General features: G+C 41.9%; 2 protein-coding genes across 2 annotated transcripts; one reads left to right on the top strand and one right to left on the bottom strand.

Annotated features, from left to right (window-relative positions):
* Positions 1 to 7,056: 7,056 nt before the first annotated feature.
* RPF1 (ribosome production factor 1 homolog) lies at positions 7,057 to 12,490 on the top strand. The gene is made up of 9 exons (XM_054286181.1): positions 7,057 to 7,214; positions 7,297 to 7,353; positions 8,471 to 8,551; positions 8,896 to 8,991; positions 9,680 to 9,833; positions 10,368 to 10,450; positions 11,311 to 11,492; positions 11,579 to 11,705; positions 12,068 to 12,490. The coding sequence occupies exons 1-9, from the start codon at positions 7,059 to 7,061 to the stop codon at positions 12,107 to 12,109; spliced, it is 978 nt and encodes a 325-aa protein (XP_054142156.1). The 5' UTR covers positions 7,057 to 7,058; the 3' UTR covers positions 12,110 to 12,490.
* Positions 12,491 to 12,660: 170 nt separating this feature from the next.
* Positions 12,661 to 17,140, bottom strand: GNG5 (G protein subunit gamma 5). The gene is made up of 3 exons (XM_054286182.1): positions 16,995 to 17,140; positions 15,746 to 15,901; positions 12,661 to 13,669 (listed from the first exon to the last, which is right to left on the bottom strand). The coding sequence occupies exons 1-2, from the start codon at positions 17,073 to 17,075 to the stop codon at positions 15,776 to 15,778; spliced, it is 207 nt and encodes a 68-aa protein (XP_054142157.1). The 5' UTR covers positions 17,076 to 17,140; the 3' UTR covers positions 12,661 to 13,669; positions 15,746 to 15,775.
* Positions 17,141 to 17,616: the final 476 nt, after the last annotated feature.

The raw sequence follows: 17,616 nt of genomic DNA, 5'->3' as shown, positions 1-17,616 counted from the left end.
GAGATGAAGCTTTTTAAGTCTCTTTTGTAAAAAGGGTTTCTAGATCCCAAAGGAACCACATAGTTCTGCTAAACCAGTTTCTCAGTTTTTGTCTCAGTATCAGGGCAAGACCTACTGTTCCACCAACAAAATCCCCATTGCTGCAGTGCTCCCCACATTTGTTCACAAGGATGGCATTTCTGTGTGTCCCTAACTGCATTTCTGCACCACTCCTTTTCATGATGCAGCCCTCCCTCAGGTAACTAAATTACATTTTTCTTTTCTAGCAATATTAGCCTGCACTTAACTATCCTAAAATGCACATTGTTTAAGTTAACTCACCTAGATTCTGGGAGCATTGTGGACTAATTTCTTATCATGTATCACTTTACAACTTCTGTTTCTTACAAAAGATTATCTTAAAATTTGTAAAATAACTAGTAACTGTCACTAGCTATTTATAAATACTTCTCACTTATTAATAATGCCAAGTAAAAAAATGATCCTGACTATTTTTCTCAATTTAAAATGTAAAGTATATACTAAGAGCCTAGTGTAATATAGCCAGACACTGAAATGTATTGAAACAGAGGAATATTTAAGCAGTATTTTGCTTGTTCTTGATAGAATGTGTGTTGACAACATGGAGTTAAGAGCAGTCTTCAAGGGGAAGAGAATGACAGTTTCCGTTGACACCTTTTGCTTTGTAATAAAATAATCACCTTATTTCTGTAGTAGCACCTACAAATTATGTTGCAATAATTTTGAACAAGGAGAAAATCCTTCTCTATCTGTGGGCAAACTGCATGCAGAAAAAGAAGCAAAATTATTGGTTATACCAACTCTATTTCAGCAAAATTATTCCACTACTGCACAAATAGGCTTTAATATAAAATAACAGAAATTTAATAAATAAAATGAAAACACAAGGTAGCATATTCTGAGAAATATCTGCCTAGAAATAAGTCATACTCTAATCTTGGATTAACTCCTTTTTTTTCCATACATAAAGGAGTGTTTTATTAAGGCAGCCCAAGCTATGTGTAATTGCACCAGCAGAAAGATACAAGCATCACTTTCTGCAAAGAGAACCACACCTCCCAAGAAACACAAGTTTTTCTACATACCCACAAGGCTGATGAAATGTTGCCATGGACTATCTTCTCTTTTACAGGATAATTCTTTAGCAAAGGGTAGGGATCTCCAGAAGCAGCAAAATGAATTCAGCAAAATACCAGGTTGGAAACAGTGGATGCTTCTTCAGTACTTTGCCATGGGTAACTATTGGATAAACTTCTCAAAAAGTCTAATTGTGTCAAAATACAACTTTATTGTCCACAGAATTTCTATTTGGGGAAGTATTCCAGTTTTCTACACTGGACACTTGAAACTCTAGCAACTGCCATTATCTATTTTTTTCCAGCTTATATACAATTAATGCATTGTCTAATATTTATAATCTACTAACCAGAAATGCTGACACACTTGTAGTAATCAAACACCCAGTACCAGCCAGGCCAATCTGTCCAGATTAAGAAAATGACCAGCTATGCCATCTTGATAAGTCTTGTGGGAAAAAAATATTATGTTGGTTATAACCACATGTTTACTACTGTGTTGACATCCATACATAAAGTCATTTTTTTAAAACTCAAGCAAGTTGAAAACTGGATGCTCATATGCAGCAGAATATGGAATTTCTATAAATTTTAAATAATACATTTGCAAGGTTTTTTTGGAAGAATTCCTTATAAAATGCCTTCTTTTTTAAATCCTCTCCTTTGCTTAATTCTTCCTTAGATTATGCAAATCTTGCTCAGTCAGGCTTCCAAAAGCTTTGCTTCTTTTTCTTTCTCACATGCACATAACCACAGACACACTCTGAGACGTTTGACACAGAGCACTTGAACACATCCCTACTCTTTGCAGTGTTTCAGTAGAAGGCTGCACCAGGAGCTGCTGCAGCTGCAAGAAGAGCAGGAGGGGAAAGCCAGGGAGCTACAGGTCTGCTCTGTCCTCAACGTGAGTGTGGAGCAAACACTGCTGGGACACATTTCCTAGTGTGGAACAAACACTGCTGGGACACATTTCCTAGTGTGGAACAAACACTGCTGGAACACATTTCCTAGCACTTGAGGGACACAAAGGTGGCTGAGAACAGATGGTGCAATGTGGCCTTGCCAAGGGCAAACCTTTGATGGGAAGACTGGCTCAAGAGGAAGAGCAGTGCTTGCTGTTTACCCTGACTTTAGGGAGATCTGCAGCATGGACTCCCACAGTGTCCCTGCAGTGAAATGGGTGAAATAGGGAGTGGAAAAGTGTGCAAGGTGGATGGGTGATCAGCTGGGCTGTGCAGTGAAACAGGTGTGGATCAGCAGTGCTTACTCCACATAAAAGGAGGCTGGTTACTAATGGTGTTCCTCAGGGACCCGTACAGGGGCTAAAACTCTTAATGTCCTTTTTAATGGCATTCTCAGCATGTTCAGATGTGATACCTTTTGTGAGCAGGGGTGTCAATACTCAGGAAGATAAAGCTGCTATTCAGAGAGGTCTTAGTTCTTTTTTACCATTGTTTTCTTTTTTAAACCTAGGACTTCTTACACAAAAGCGTGAAGATTGTAAAGAAGCTTTCAAAAGAAAGAGCACTACAGAATGAAAACGAAAAAAAATCATTTGGTCTCCTTATTGACCCATAGTACACCAAACTTTTTTAAACACTCAGTCTGCATTCCTCATTTGCTCAGTGATGTACCTGAAATTTGGTGTCTAGAATGATCCTGAGCATGCGGACATTAATTGTGAATCTAATTGAATATAGTTGTGGTTTGAACACGTGGTGCTAAATATTTGTAAAATAACCTTTAGATGTCTTACACTGGGCATTCTAAGTGTGTTTGATAAATTTTGTTTTGACAGACTAGTTTAATTTTCCCATCTGTATAATGGACATCATGCCTTCTTTCCAATAAGCATCTTAATGCTTGTACACAGCTCAGGTACTGTAAAAAAGAGCAACCCAGAAAAGCATACAAAAATTTTTTTTTTGGTGTTATGTTATGGGATGAGGACAGGGCATTGAGAGCATATGGTTAGATCTAGTGTTCATCCTGAAATAATAAACAATACCCAACCTCATTGTGCATGGTACCCATTTTATCCATTAGAGAGATTGCCCTGGGTGACTGAAAACACTGAAATTAAAAGACTGTAGACAAGATCCACTAAGGAATGCAAGCCTGTAAGTCTCAAACAGATCTTGAAAAACTACCCACACACTTCCTGCATAGTCACCTGGTAATTTAATGAAATGCACTCCTGGAGAAACAGCTCTGGGTATGCCTGAGTCTGGGAACAATGTGGAAAGAGCTACGCAGTTCAGCATTTATTTTGTGCTTATGCCTAGCTGACAAGAGACTATTCTACAGTGGAAGCCCCCGATGGCTTGGTACAATAATACAAACCAAGCACCAGTGGCTTAGGCTCTCTGCAAAACACAATTGCAGGCTTTCTCTCAGAAAATGATGGTGTGGATGTCCATCTTTCATAGGACAGCATATTGTGATGGGCCCATGCCCAACTTTCTTCAGCTGAGGAGAAGTGGGCTCAAAGACAGATTCCCCTGCCACAGGAGCATCTCCCACCACTCTGACTGTTCCACCCTGGTGAGGCCACGCTGTCTGTTCTTTCCTGTGCAGAAAGCCCAGCAGAGCATCAGGCCAGCAGCGTAGAAGGAACCAGATTCTTCAACTCAGAGATGAGAGCGTACACAGAGAAACTGAAGCTGGTCTCTATAACTTGTTTTTTGCTGTGTAACTTTTAAAGTAAACTACAGGGAGAATACTGAGATCTGGCCAGTAGTCAAATCTTGCTTGCCTTCAGAAGGAGAGTGCCCAGCCTGGCTATTTGATTCAGCATTTTCTAGATCTTACTTGACACACAGCAGTAGCTTCAGCTGGAAGAATGAAGACACTTCTCACCTCAGAAAACCTGCAGGCTTGTGGTCTCAGTGTTCCATTGACAGGTAAGATGATAATCTCCAGAGGCTGGAAAGTCCTGTCTTCTGTATCCTTCTTCAACTACCAGTTAAGCAAAGCCACTATCACTGACTCTGCTGCACATTCCATGGTGTTCAGCAGCCCCTGGAACACCTACCAGAGAGAAGCTGTGAGCATGAGGGGCCTGCTGAGGGGTCAGATGTGATCAAAGCTGCCCTGAGGTGTTTACAGGCATAACAAAGCCAGAACTTTGGGGTACTACTTCATTATCTACACAGCATTGTGGAGGGAAAGAGACAAGTAGTATGTGCTCTCAATCTTCAGGAAAACCAATTAAAAAAAACAAACAGGAAAATAGCAAAATGCTGGTTATTACACAAAAATAAACAAACAAAACCCAAACCAACCAACCAACAATCCCCCTAAAAAAACAAAAACAACAAAAAGGACAAAGAAGAAAACCCCTCACCTCCAAAACAGTTCTCTGAATTACTGAATCCAAAGGTACCTTACCCTATTTTCTCACCTCTTTCTATATTTTCTTACTTAATTTCCTTTCCCCAGATGAATTTTTGTCATTTTTACTTAATCTCAAAGGGTTTTTTCAATTTTTTTGAAATGACAGAACAGAAAAAAACCAAAACAGTGTTCCATTGATACAACTTAAAATGATGCTTCACTACTGAGCTGGGTTAATTTACAGAATTTTTCTTCCAAAATTTCTAAGTGCTTACATGGAATCAATGTCTTCATTCATCACTTTTCTATAGAGAAATTGCTTGTTGGGGGGTTTTGTATGGGTGGGTGGGGGATTGTTTGGGTTTTGGGGTTTTTTTTTCCAATTGTTTTGTTTTTAACCAAGCAGTTTCTTCCAAAATATTTTTTATCTTCCAAAAGGTTTTTTACAATGCTACTTAAGTTGTGAAATAAGAGTATCCTGGTAAAAATGTTGTTTGTACAGAACTGAGTTCATAGCTAAGAAAGACCTTGGAACTTCTGTGAAAAAACTAAAGTAATACTATGCATGCATTTATTAGTTGGGCCTTTTATTGAAGTTTAATTGTACCTTGTCAGTGATCTCTACCAAATCCTCAGTGTGCTTCTGGTGTCTTTCGTTGTCCCTCCCCTGCCCTAGGAAGTTCTTGTATTATTGTGTATCATTATTTTGTTCCTCTGAGTCCTTGGAAGAAAGGTATTTGAATAATATTAGGAGGCTGTCATCCCTCTTGCTAGGAGGGAGAAAGATGATATGTTTTTTCCCCTTGTATGCACTCAGTGATCCCAGCAAAAACAGCATCGCAAACTGGAACTACAAACAACACAGAGCTCCCTGTATGCTCTGCTAATAGCACTGATGAAAATCTCTGCTAATGACTTTGAGAAATAACCTTGCAATCTGTGACATCTGCATGAGCTAGAGAGATAAAGTTACACCAGTCCTTGGTTAACATATTCTCAACAAAATCCTCTCAACCTCAATTACCATGGAAACTACTTATCCTTAAGGCAGTAAGGATAGCTGAAATATTTTCTCTTGACAAAAATGGGAGCGAGGCCAGAAATATATGGGATTGTGCATAATGAGGCCTTTGATCTTTGATTTCTGTGTTAAGCAGAAGTAATCTCAGTGAAGCAAGTTGAGTTGCAGAACAAAATTTGTTTATAGGACAGAACAAGGCTTAAGACATTCTTTATTATTCTGGTTATTTCTAGGTATTTTTTTATTATCTTTCTATATTCACGTTAACAGATTTCTTTTTCCCTTTTCTAGTGAGAGAAAAGCATAGTAAAGACAAATAGTACTTGTATATAAAATTAGTAGACATCGAGCTTTGAAAAAATGCTTGGGACAAATGGAACTAAGCAGTCCCATTGAGGGTCAGAATTTTGCAGTCTGAAATTAAAAATGTCTCCAATTTAGAACAGGTCCCCCCAAATCCCTGAGTACTCAATTTCTATAAAACACTGTGTAGTCTTTGCTGTGCAGAAGCATTTGCACATCTCCAAGCATGAAAATCAGCTCAGGAATAGAAATGACTTTATGTAAATTGAATCTCTAATTTGCTGTAGGAGTTCTTGTTTCATTTTAACATCAAGTTTTAACAGACTTTAATGGAATAAAAATAACTTTTGGGAACATTATCATCAAAACCCCTATGGTTCCTAATAAACAGGTGCTCCCCAAAACTTAAATCACTTTGAGCAAAGGTCTGAAAGTGTGCACACGTGCAAGCACTGCGGGGCCATGATGTTACCTGCAGTAATGTAAACGCATCAATGTGTCACGTTTGCTCAGAGCTTCCCACTTTGACAGCTAACTTGGTTTATAAAAAACACTGCAGCAATAACCCCTATGAAATACACTGATTTTATCTCCAGGTTCGCTGTCTGCTGAGCAATGAGCCCTGACACGTCGTGGGTCGAGCGAGGTGACAGTGCTCTGCACTCAGCCTCGAGTATTGTGTGCAATTTTGGGCACCACAATGTTAGAAAGACATTGAACTATCAGAGAGTGTCCTGAGGAGGGCAACAAAGATGGTGAAGGGCATTGACGCGAAGTTGTGAGGAGGGCACTGGGTCTGTTCAGCCTGGAGGAGCCTGAGGGCAGAGCTCACTGCAGTCACAACTTCCTCGAGAGGGGAACAGGAGGGGCAGGCACTGATCTCTGCTCAGTGACAGGGACAGCACCCGAGGGAATGGCCTGGAGCTGAGGCAGGGCCGGTTTAGATTGGATATCAGGAGAAGTTTCTCCATCCAGGTGTATGGGCACTGAACAGCTCCCCAGGGCAGTGGTCACCGCACCAGCCTGAGGGGTTCAAGAAGCGTTTGGCACATGGTGTGTGCATATGATGTGACTCTCGGGGGCCGTGCAGGGCGAAGAGCGGGACTGATGAGGCCCCTCGGCCCCCTCCAGCTCGGAACACTCTGTGAGGGTGCGCGCGGCAGGCCCGCGCTCCGCCCCGCCCAGCGCGAACCCGCCCTGAGCCCGCCGCGCGAGCCCCGTGCAGCGCATGCGCGGCGCCGCCCGGCGGGGCAGAGGCCAAGGGTGAGGGGCCGGCCCCGCCCCGCAGCGGCAGCAGCGCCATGGCGGGTGAGAGCAGCGGGCCCGCGCCGGGGGATGGCGCCGGCCCGCCCGCCCCGGAGCGGGTGCTCTTCCCGCCCACCTTCAGCGTGTCCGAGATCAAGAACAAGCAGCGTCGGCACTTCATGTTCCTTCGCTGGAAGCAGCAGCAGAGGAAGGTGGGGCGGGCTGTTGCCGCGGGGCGAGGGAGGCCCGGGCCTGGCGGGTCTGGCTAACGGAGCGCTGTTCCTCTGCCCGCAGGAGAAGTTGGCCCTCAAGAAGAAGCGGAGGAAGGAGCGAGAGGCTCTCGGAGACAAAGTAAGGGTTCCGGCCGCAGGAGCCGGGGTGGCGGCGAGGTCGCTCCTTCCCCCCTGCAAACGGGGCGCTGCTCGCCAGGGTGAGAGTCCGCAGCTCTGCCCGGAGCTGGGGCTCCTCAGCTTCCTGAGCCGAAGGGTTTCTCCGCAGACTTCAGGGAAGCGGAGCAGTGAATACAGTGAAGGTGATAAAACACTGCAGCGGGATGCCCAGAGTGCCCTATCCCCGGAAACGTTCAAGGCCAGGTTGGAGCGGCCCAGAGCAACCTGGTCTGGTCCAAGATGTCCCTGCTCACTGCAGTGGAATAAATGGCCTTGAAAGGTCCCTTCCAGCCAGACCATTCTGCAGTTGTATGCTCTTTGTGCTCGCTGGCTGTGGTAGCCTTCAGAGACACTGTTGTCTAGCAGAGGTATCAAACAGCTGACTTCAGAAACCTTGTTGCTCCTGTGCTGTAAACAGGCAGGATGAGTTTTAAACTTAATGACACATCACCACTCCTGAAAAGTTGTCTCTGATGTGATTGCTGTTGTATTTGTGTTGCTATTATTAGGAATTGTACTGCAATTTTAATTTTTGTGTAGATTAAAACAATCAGAACTGACCAAATCATGCCTAGACCAGTTATCTGCTGGATTCCAAGCCCAGCTGTGAGGGAAGGTTTTGCTTCCTTACTGGACTAATTGAAGATATTCAGATGTGAGTTCCTGTATTACAATAGTCTCACCAGAGTAGTGTAAGTTAACAGGGTAAACATTAAAAGCTATTAGTCATTAAATTCTAGATATCAGGGTTAAAATGTGTTGCAGTTGAAAGCAGAATCCTTTTCTTCCACAGAAGAAATAAAAATGGAAAGAAAGTTCCCCTGTTTTTTGTGTTTTGTTTTGAAAAGTGACATTGTTCCAGTGGTGCTTCTCTGCATCTGATGCTCTCTGATGTCCCAATAGCTGTGCATATTTTAATCAAGGTTATGTAACTTCTTTTTTAAAAGTGACATCAAATAAATAATACTTGCAGTTCTGTGTAGAAATACAAACAATATTGGGGTGGTATGAATGTGGTATTTGCAATGCATTTAATAATGACACCAATATGTTATGTTAATAAACTTTATGTATTTTAGGCACCTCCAAAAGCTGTACCAAAGACTATTGAAAATCAGCGAGTGTATGATGAAACCACTGTAGATCCCAATGATGAAGAGGTAACTGCATGTGCTAATAAGTTAACCATTGTTTTTCTAACAAGGGACATAAACTCCTTGATGAAACTGAACAATCCCCACTTTCTTGTTAATCTGTTGATGAATTACTTTTTACGCATATCACTAAGAAGTGATATCATTCTTTCATTATCTGTATTAAATAATTGCCATACTGATAAAAGCTGCCCATGTTCATCACACTAGATTCTTAAAAATGTGAAAACCATGTGCCTTTGGGTGATTAATTACAGAATAGATCTTGTGAATTAAAATTTAGATCACATTGATCTAAATCCTCAGGTATTTCATACATGGTGGATTTAACAAAACTTCTGTTCTTCCAGGTTGCTTTTGATGAAGCAACTGATGAATTTGCACCATACTTTAATAGACAGACTGTTCCCAAAATTCTTATTACAACATCAGACCGACCTCGTGGGGTATGTATGTTTTACTTGGAAACCAAATGGTTTATAAGATACCAGGGTTTTCATCCTATGATTGTTACATTAAAACTGAAGATAATAGCATTCACATGGATTTTTTCTGTCATTTTATTTAGTGCCCAACAGTAACCTTGTATGTGTATGTAATCCATTGGTTTCTTCAGCACTGTTTGTTTCCTCCATAAAAAAACCCCAACTTTGTGCATGTGTTCTTGTATTGAAATGATCAGCATTGCTTGATTAAAGAGATTAATGACATTTTTGAAAACCATAACAGAAATTGCTTTAAAAATAAGAAAAAATACACCTCAAACAGTTTGTCTGAAAACTCAGACATGAGTTCATGAAGAAATTGTTATATTGTATTTTGAGATGCTGTGAACTTTTTATAAACCAGTGTGCTTTATAAATAATGAGTGTGGAGAGTATGCTTTTTGCATTTTCCCGCTTTTCTGTGATGGAGGAAGGGGGAAAAGAAGTCCTTAAAACATCTCTGGTGTGCTGCATTCTTTACTGCAAATATTTTTTTTTGCACTAACTGAATGAAGTAATTTAATAGCTTATCTTCAAATCTTTATAGAAGAAGTGATACATGCTCAGGGAGTGTAGTTGGACTGACCAACCCTCTGTTCTCCTAACAGCTGAATTCTGCCCACTGCAATTTATCTGCCCTGTTTTGCAGAGAACAGTGAGATTCTGTGAGCAGCTGGCCACTGTTATACCCAACTCACACGTCTTCTACCGAAGAGGGCTGGCTTTGAAAAGAATCATTCCACAGTGCATTGCAAGGGACTTCACAGATTTGATTGTCATTAATGAAGATCGCAAAATACCAAGTATCCTTTTGTGTGTTTATCAGGGAAAGGAAACAATTCTGTTGTGTGCACCAGAGATCTACTTCATTCTGTTTTCTTTCTCTTCACAGTGCAAATTAAAGAGTTAAAAATCACTGTGCCAACTTGAGTGTCTGATGGCTAATGGAACTTGGACTTATTAAAGAAAGTGTTGGCACTTTTTTGTTGTTTGCAATGCATGGTTAAGCACTGTTATTTTATCAGTAAATTTAACAGTTTGATTAATTAGTAAGTTTTTCTGACCAGGAAGATCCATTTTTTTTTCTGGCTAGATATAAAACATTATGAATTCATTAAATGTGAAAACAGTAGAGGATAACCCTTGTTAGCATGTAATGGACATCCTTCAGAAAGCTAGTTAACCAGTTTGGGAATGTATGTTTGAACATACAACAAAACCTTGGGAATAGATTATGAATCTAAACCTCCAGTGTAATACTGCATTTTGCATTGAATGTTCCTCTATAAGTTACATGCTCAATTTTATCAGCCTTTTTTTTTTAACTTGGTGCACAGATGGTCTTGTTTTAAGTCACCTTCCTGATGGTCCAACTGCTCATTTTAGAATGAGTAGTGTGCGTTTGCGTAAAGAAATAAAGGTGAGACTCAAAAATATTTGAAAAATGGGTTATCTGTTGGTTAATTACAAATACATCCAGTCTACTTCAACTGTCAAAACTGCATTTTGAAATGATTCAGCTTGATCTTGTAAATGTGGTTTTTTGGCAAGCTAACAGGAGGCTAAGGACTAGTGTATTCTACATCATAAGCAGCATATTTCCATTTTCAAGCTTATTTGCTGTATTTCTTTAACTGCCAAGTATTTTATAATCTGACAAGTATTTTTAAAATCATATGATTAAATAGCAGATGATAACCTACATCAGTAGGAAATACCACATGTCTAGAATACACACAATAGGGTATATGAAATCAGCAGTGTAAAAGGTTTCATTGGATGTAGTTTGTCTTGAATAAAACCTAGGTCTTCTTGTTCCTATAGCCCTGTCACCTCTGCTTAGTATTGCCTACTTAGCCCTAAGTAATTTGCAGTAAAATGGGTTTTCTTCTTTGAAATAAGTAATCTCTAATTAGTTTTTATTAAAGAAGCCCATATGCTCTCAGTCCCATATATCCCTAGTTGGTATGAGTACAGGGGGAATACTCCTGTGATAGGTAGAGTGCATTGTCTACTATAACAGGTTCTGCTAAGAGTAAAAAATGGTGCAGGAGAAAATATAAAATTATTTGTGCTTTTTCATTGAATTTATATTGTTGAACCAAAGATCCTTATGTTACCAGCTGCTCCTTTACACATTTATGAACTTAGGTTGTGTTTGAAGGAATGATTAAGATCTGGTTTTGGCCCTGTCTTCCTATTTCAAACACTTCTTAGGTAATACATTAAAATCCTTTTGCATTCAGTCTGTTCTTTGCATTGTTACTGCTCTGATTTCAGCGGAAGGGGAAGGAGCCCACAGAACACGTGCCCGAAGTGATCCTGAATAACTTCACAACGCGCCTCGGCCACTCCATCGGCCGCATGTTTGCTGCGCTCTTCCCACACGATCCTCAGTTCATTGGAAGACAAGTAGCTACATTTCACAACCAGAGAGACTACATCTTTTTCAGATTCCACAGGTGACATTTTCCACAATACTCATTTACAAGTGAGAGAGAATGCTCTTGTAACTTAATTCCTAATTTTAATTCTTTTCTTCCCCAAGATATATCTTCAAGAGTGAAAAGAAAGTGGGAATTCAAGAACTTGGGCCACGTTTTACATTGAAGCTGAGGTCACTTCAAAAAGGAACCTTTGATTCCAAATTTGGAGAATATGAGTGGATTCATAAGGTATGTCTTAGTAATGATAATAGTCTTGCTTGGGGAGGCTAAATCTGACATGAAATGTAACCAAAAATCTTACCCTCGAAAAGTGGTATAAATGCAGGTCTCAGTGGGGAAGCACTTAAATTAAGTATTTAGAGGTGTATTTTGAGAGTCATGCAAAGCAGAAACATCCTATTGTATTTCAAATAAAAAATAAAAATAGCAAGGACAATGAATGTCAATATACCGTAACTACTTATTTACAACTCTACTGTACAATAACTACATTTCACTGTCTGCCCTGCTATAAAGTGGAGTGGTCCTCCTTGTTTGTTTCATCCTGTTGCATGAACTTGCTGGTAAACAACTTTCCTATTCAATTTCAGCGTCGAGAAATGGACACAAGTAGAAGAAAATTCCATTTGTAAGTGAAATCTGCCAATTGCTGGTGACCAGGAATACAGCAGCTGCTTTGAACTATGGATGATCTTGGACTACTAACTAATGATGATGATACTGAACAGTATCTGTCTGCAGAAAGACAAACAGGAAACATTAAAACTTTCTACAGCAGCAGATCAAGTAGGATGTGACTCTCTTCCTATTTGTAGCCAACGTGACAAGGACAGTGACTTTTACCAGTTTAGCAGGAAAAACTATGGCTGTATTTGAGCAACTTGTCATTTAGCCATCACTAAGGATTTGCCAGAAGTGCTGCTGTGCTGTAGAAACAGATTATGCTTCACAACATCAAAGACAGCAAATATGTTGGTTAAAAAAATTTTCAAAATAAAATATTTCTAGTTTTACAGTTCCGTTTTATTTTTTCTGTTAACCCAGACAGCTTCAGTTAATCAGGTAAGAGATAAATATTTGAAACTTATTTCTAACTTACAGTTTGCTGTTCCCTGACAGTATGGGGAGTTTTCCAAAAAGGTTCTCCTATCCAGAGAACATGGAGAAGGCAGTATGCAATCCATGAAGTCCGTGGTCTTTTATTTCATTAGCATTTTGCATAAAATAGGCATGTTGCTGAAGTTACAAAAACAATACACGTAACTCCTACAGGCATCTCTTCTGTATCACATTGACAAGAGGTCTGTATATCCAAAGCAGTTGAAAAGCTGGGAAAGAATTCATAAAACCCCCTTACAGGACAGACATTTGTAAAGCTATCATCTAAAAATGCTGCTCAGTGACTATGTGAGGTCTCTGAGCAGGGTTTTCCCCACTAAAATTTTAAAAATGCTTCGTCAGCCTCACAGCAACACTTGAGTTTGTATTATCTGCACATAAACTACTGTTTTGCCTTAAGTTGGCACATTCACTGACAGCTAAAAGGTCAAGTTTTCTTTGAGCTACTTTCCACATACAGCTGTAAGTGCTTTTTCATATTTACCTAATGAATAAGAAGGCACATAGAGTAAGTTATCTCCTAGGGTAGAATTACTCATTAAGATTAAGATTTACTCTGTCTTAATGTGATTCTATGATATGGCACAGCTGTATAGCTGAATTATAAACAGGCTCAAATTTTTTTCTGTTCTATTTCTGTTATGCTTCTAAGTATGGTCCTGCTGGAGCCTCATTGTTCTGAAGGACTGTTAACCCCAGGCAGACTTGCAGCAGCAGACGATATTCACACTCCTCTCTCTGCCCTCCAGCTGCTACAGGGATGCACTGACTGTGAGGTGCCACCATGCCCAGAAGTTAATCCAATTCTTACAGTAATTTCAAGACCAGACTAAGTCAAGACACTTTTATTTTTTGCTTGGCGTATAAAAGTGATTCCCATATGAAACAGAAATACGTAACTAGCATACAGTTCATCTGGAGAGGTAGATGGTAAGAAGTTTGACGACAGTAGCACTTTTAGAGTTAGATTTGGCACGTTAAAGCTAAGCTTTTTTACAGACTTCAAACCAGGCCACTCCTTGAGGCACTCTGCCCATACACACATCAGCAGGTAGGAAAAGATGCTAAAAGATCTGAAAAACAAAACCAAAATCTAGTTAGAAAGGTATCACTGCTGAGTGAAGCAAATCAAAGAATACATATTTCAGAGTATGCCATGGACAACTGTTTAGGAAAAAAAAAATCCATTTTCCACAGCTGTTTTATTAGCTTAAAAATAAACTTTAAGTGAAGTCATGCCCAAAGATACAATAAGATAATCAAAGCTCTTACAGAAGAACTGAAGCTTAGTGTCTCCTTGAAACCAAATTGCTAAGTGAAAGAAGCAGCTGTTCCCAGTCACTTTCTGCTCACCAAAACACCAGGTTTCTACTTTGTCTTTGAAAAGCAGGGAATTTGTTGTGTAACTAACAAATTACACTTCCTCCTCAGTGAGGTGGTGCTGACTGTGCAAACACAAAGACTACTGGCTCATCAAGAAAACACAAAGAATCACCTCTTTTCAGGAAGTGCCTGCAACAGATACTGCAAAGTGAAGGAGTTTCACATAGAGGTAGTGTAACTAAACCAGAAATTAGTTCCATTCCAAAGGCTGTAGCAGAGAAAGAAGATATTAAGCCTTCTATGCCCTGTGTGTGCAGGTGTGGTGTGAGACAGAGGAAACTTTGTTTCCCTACATCCACATCCAGGAATTTCTTAACCTTGGCAAACCTCGGTGGGGAATTGTACCTGTCATGGATTAGAGTTTATTTGGCTTTGTGTATGTTTTCAGTCTATAATGCTTACAGATGATCTGATGTCTTCCTTGGATTAGTGCTTACAGCTAAAGCTACACTAGGGTAGCGTCCGAGAGGTTTTTTTTTAAATAGCAGTAATTGGCAAAAATTCACAACAGAAATAATTGTAAAAGCTACAAGAACTCTAAAGCACATTTCAGTTATACTGTTGTAATTCACTGCTCAAAACAATGTGGGCTGTGGTTTTGCTTGTTATATAGTTAGGGATCAACTTCTATATTGTTACTATTCTAGCCTTTAAACGTGGTTATTCTGCTAGTACACACATCTGCAACTTTTCCACAGTCTGCTTGAGGGGAGAATAATTTTATCAATCCAATCTGACTGTGGTCACCCTTCTATAAAGCTGCCTAACAGCACAATTTAAATCTAGCAAACTACAGTTCTTTGGATGATAGAAGTCAGCTACACAACCAGAATTTTTCAAGGTTAAGACTCACTATGAGATATGTAAGGATTGTGAACTTTGCTTAACTGTGTATCAGGTGCTTTGAAATAACGTCTGTGCTCTCATCTCCAACAGATCCACATCAAGGGGCAACAGGAAGAGGGAACATGGTAAAATCATCATGCATTTACTGTGGTCAAAATAACCAAGTTATTTGGACTCTGAATTTTGGTGAAACTTGTGCATCTAAAACCCACCTTGCTAAAGAGGTTAGCCTAAAATCTAGTCACCAAAATGGCAGGTGAGTGAGTAGTCTTCCTGGTGATAGCAGCAGTGCTAATGAGCCTATGAAAGCTCTGGAATGAAAATCCACATGAGTGTTCCACTGTTTCTAGTTATTTAAACTGCTACCCCTGTAGTAGCTTACTTGAGTGGCATGTGGGCTTTTAAAAGTAAATACTTCTTAAAAAGTATATATTTTTTTCTTTTGGCAGAGAGGGCATCTCCTCCCCACAGTGGTCAGTGCTCTTCTTGGGGACCACCACCACTAATCTGTTTCTGGAACTGTTCATTAGAAGTTTAAGAACTGAAGTCTGTTTTATCTGCCACAATTAGGATTCACCACATTAATTCTAAGTGAGAAAAGGGAAATAATACCCTTATAGAGAGGAAGATACAGCACAATTACTGTTCAGCTGGGTTAGTCCAAAGAGCAGCTCAGTAGTAGCTGGTTCCACCATTCTGCTACACAAACTGGTGGAAGCTGCACTAGCAAAGTGCTGCTCACAATACCAATGGCCAGCACGTGTCCAGTACAGAACTGTGACCAGAAAAAGGGAAAAGGGACCAAAAATGGGATCTAGACCAACACCAGCTGCACAAGTCAGATGTTTCTGAGTGCCTTTCATAGAGCCTGTCTCATTTAAATGACAAAAGAGTTTATGAATTGTAATTCAAGAACTTACCACTGAAAGATACTGAAGTAGTTCACATAATTACAAAAAGGAACAAACTTTCTGGGGTCTGAATGGATTTGTACTTGATGATACTCCCGTCAGTAGGGGATCGTGTTGTGCATTCTGCAGGCAGAATTGCTTCAAGTCAGCTGCAGCTTGAGAAACCTAGTTATAATAAAAGCTGGCATTAGAATTCACTGAACACTCTTTACTGAGGATGTGTTTTTTACGTTGAAAAGTACAAAGAATACTACTAAATTATTCTGCAATACAGTTTATGTAGATTTTATGCAATCATTTCATTGTAGTTTTTTTGTTTCTTAAAGACAAGAAGATGAACAATGTAAGAATGAGAACTGATTTGGAAGTTTTAATTTCCATAGTAAACTTTTAAGTATGAAGGGTGACAGATGAGCAAGATCTTAGAGATGACTTTATTAAATATATGAAGATCCTTGTTCTGGCATAAGCAATTCAAAAATACTGTCTATGTTTAACATGTTCTACTTCACTGAACTCGCATTTCAGGCTCCCTTGGAAAGCCTGAAAATCCTGAAATCCTTATGATGAGATAATGGGGTTCTGAGCACTCTTATAAGGGGTTTTTGGCATGCTGTGCCTTGCTAATAAGCGATCAGTGAAAAAAAATCTTTCTCTTGCTTTTCTTTGCTGTAACTCTGAACTCATACAATAGAGCGATCGAAGTTGCAAAAAGTTGCATCTTCCGCTGACACTCGGTAGGTATCTGCAGTTTGCCCGGTTTCTCTGCCGTGCCAGGCGCGGTCTGGCCCCGGCGCGGCACGAGTTCAATGCACTCGGTGTGCCTGGCAGCGACATCTCCATCTTGCCGTGCCGGGCCAGCCCAGCCCGTTGTGCGCCCCGCCCGGGCGGGCTCCCCGCAGAGCCCGAGGGAAGGGCGCTCCTCGCTCCGAGGGCACGGCCGGGCCGCGTCCATCGCCCCGGGGAGCGCTTCGGCCGGGAGCGGCCCCGAGGGGCGGCGGGGAGCGAGCGCCCGAGCCCCGGCCAGGGGTGGCGGCGGAGCGGACGCGGCTGCGCTGCCAATCCGGGCTCGCCTCGGCCGGGGAACCCCGACGGAGCCCCGGGAGAAGCGCGGTGGCCGCCGCCCAGCCGGGTCCGTGGGGCGGGGCAGGTGGGAGCCCCCGGCCCCGGCCCGGCCTCGGCGCGGCGGGCGCGGCCCCGGGGCGGTGAAATGGCGGCGCGTCCGCCCCGTCCCGTCCCGTCGCGGCTCCGCGCTCACCTTCACGCGGGTCACGCTGGCCTCCAGGCGCAGCTGCTGCACCACCTTCTTCATGGCCGCCACGTTGGAGGAGCCCGACATGGCGGGATCGGCGGCGGGCTCGGCTCGGCACTCGCAGCACTCCCAGCACAACTTCCCGGCGCGGCCACAAGTGCCCGGAGCGCGGCGCCTGCGCAGCTGGGGCCGGGCCGTGTGCCGGACGGGCCCGCCCTCACACACTCATCATGGGGACTGCCGGGGCGCTGCTCTCGCACCGAGGCGGCGAGTCTTGGTGGTAATACCCACTGGGTTCCAATCTGGGGGCCATTTTGAGATAAAATGGATGAAGTTCCTAACTTAGTTCGTGCTAGCAGTTTGAGTGTTGACTGTAGCCTGGAGGATCAGTTTTCTAGTCCTGTTCATTGCAGGAAGTGCCCGGGAGCGGCAGTGAAGCGGGGCGCGGGGTGACATCAGGTACAGCAGCATCTTCCCTGTCGGCGGGAGCAATGGCAGCAGCCCGTGCTGTGCCTGCCTGTGGCGGGCAGTGACCGGGGCACTGATGGGTGTCGCACCCGGGCCATTTGAGGGAGCTTGCAAGTAAGGACACTGACCCTGTTAAGCAGGTATTTCCCATTGACATGAG

Source organism: Melozone crissalis, unplaced genomic scaffold (genome assembly GCF_028551555.1).
Source record: "Melozone crissalis strain CALT ecotype California unplaced genomic scaffold, PUWL_Pcris_2 ptg000045l_1, whole genome shotgun sequence".
Classification (NCBI taxonomy): Eukaryota; Metazoa; Chordata; class Aves; order Passeriformes; family Passerellidae; genus Melozone; species Melozone crissalis.
The sequence above is the reverse complement of the archived record's forward strand: the minus strand, read 5'-3'. Positions and strand labels throughout refer to the sequence as shown.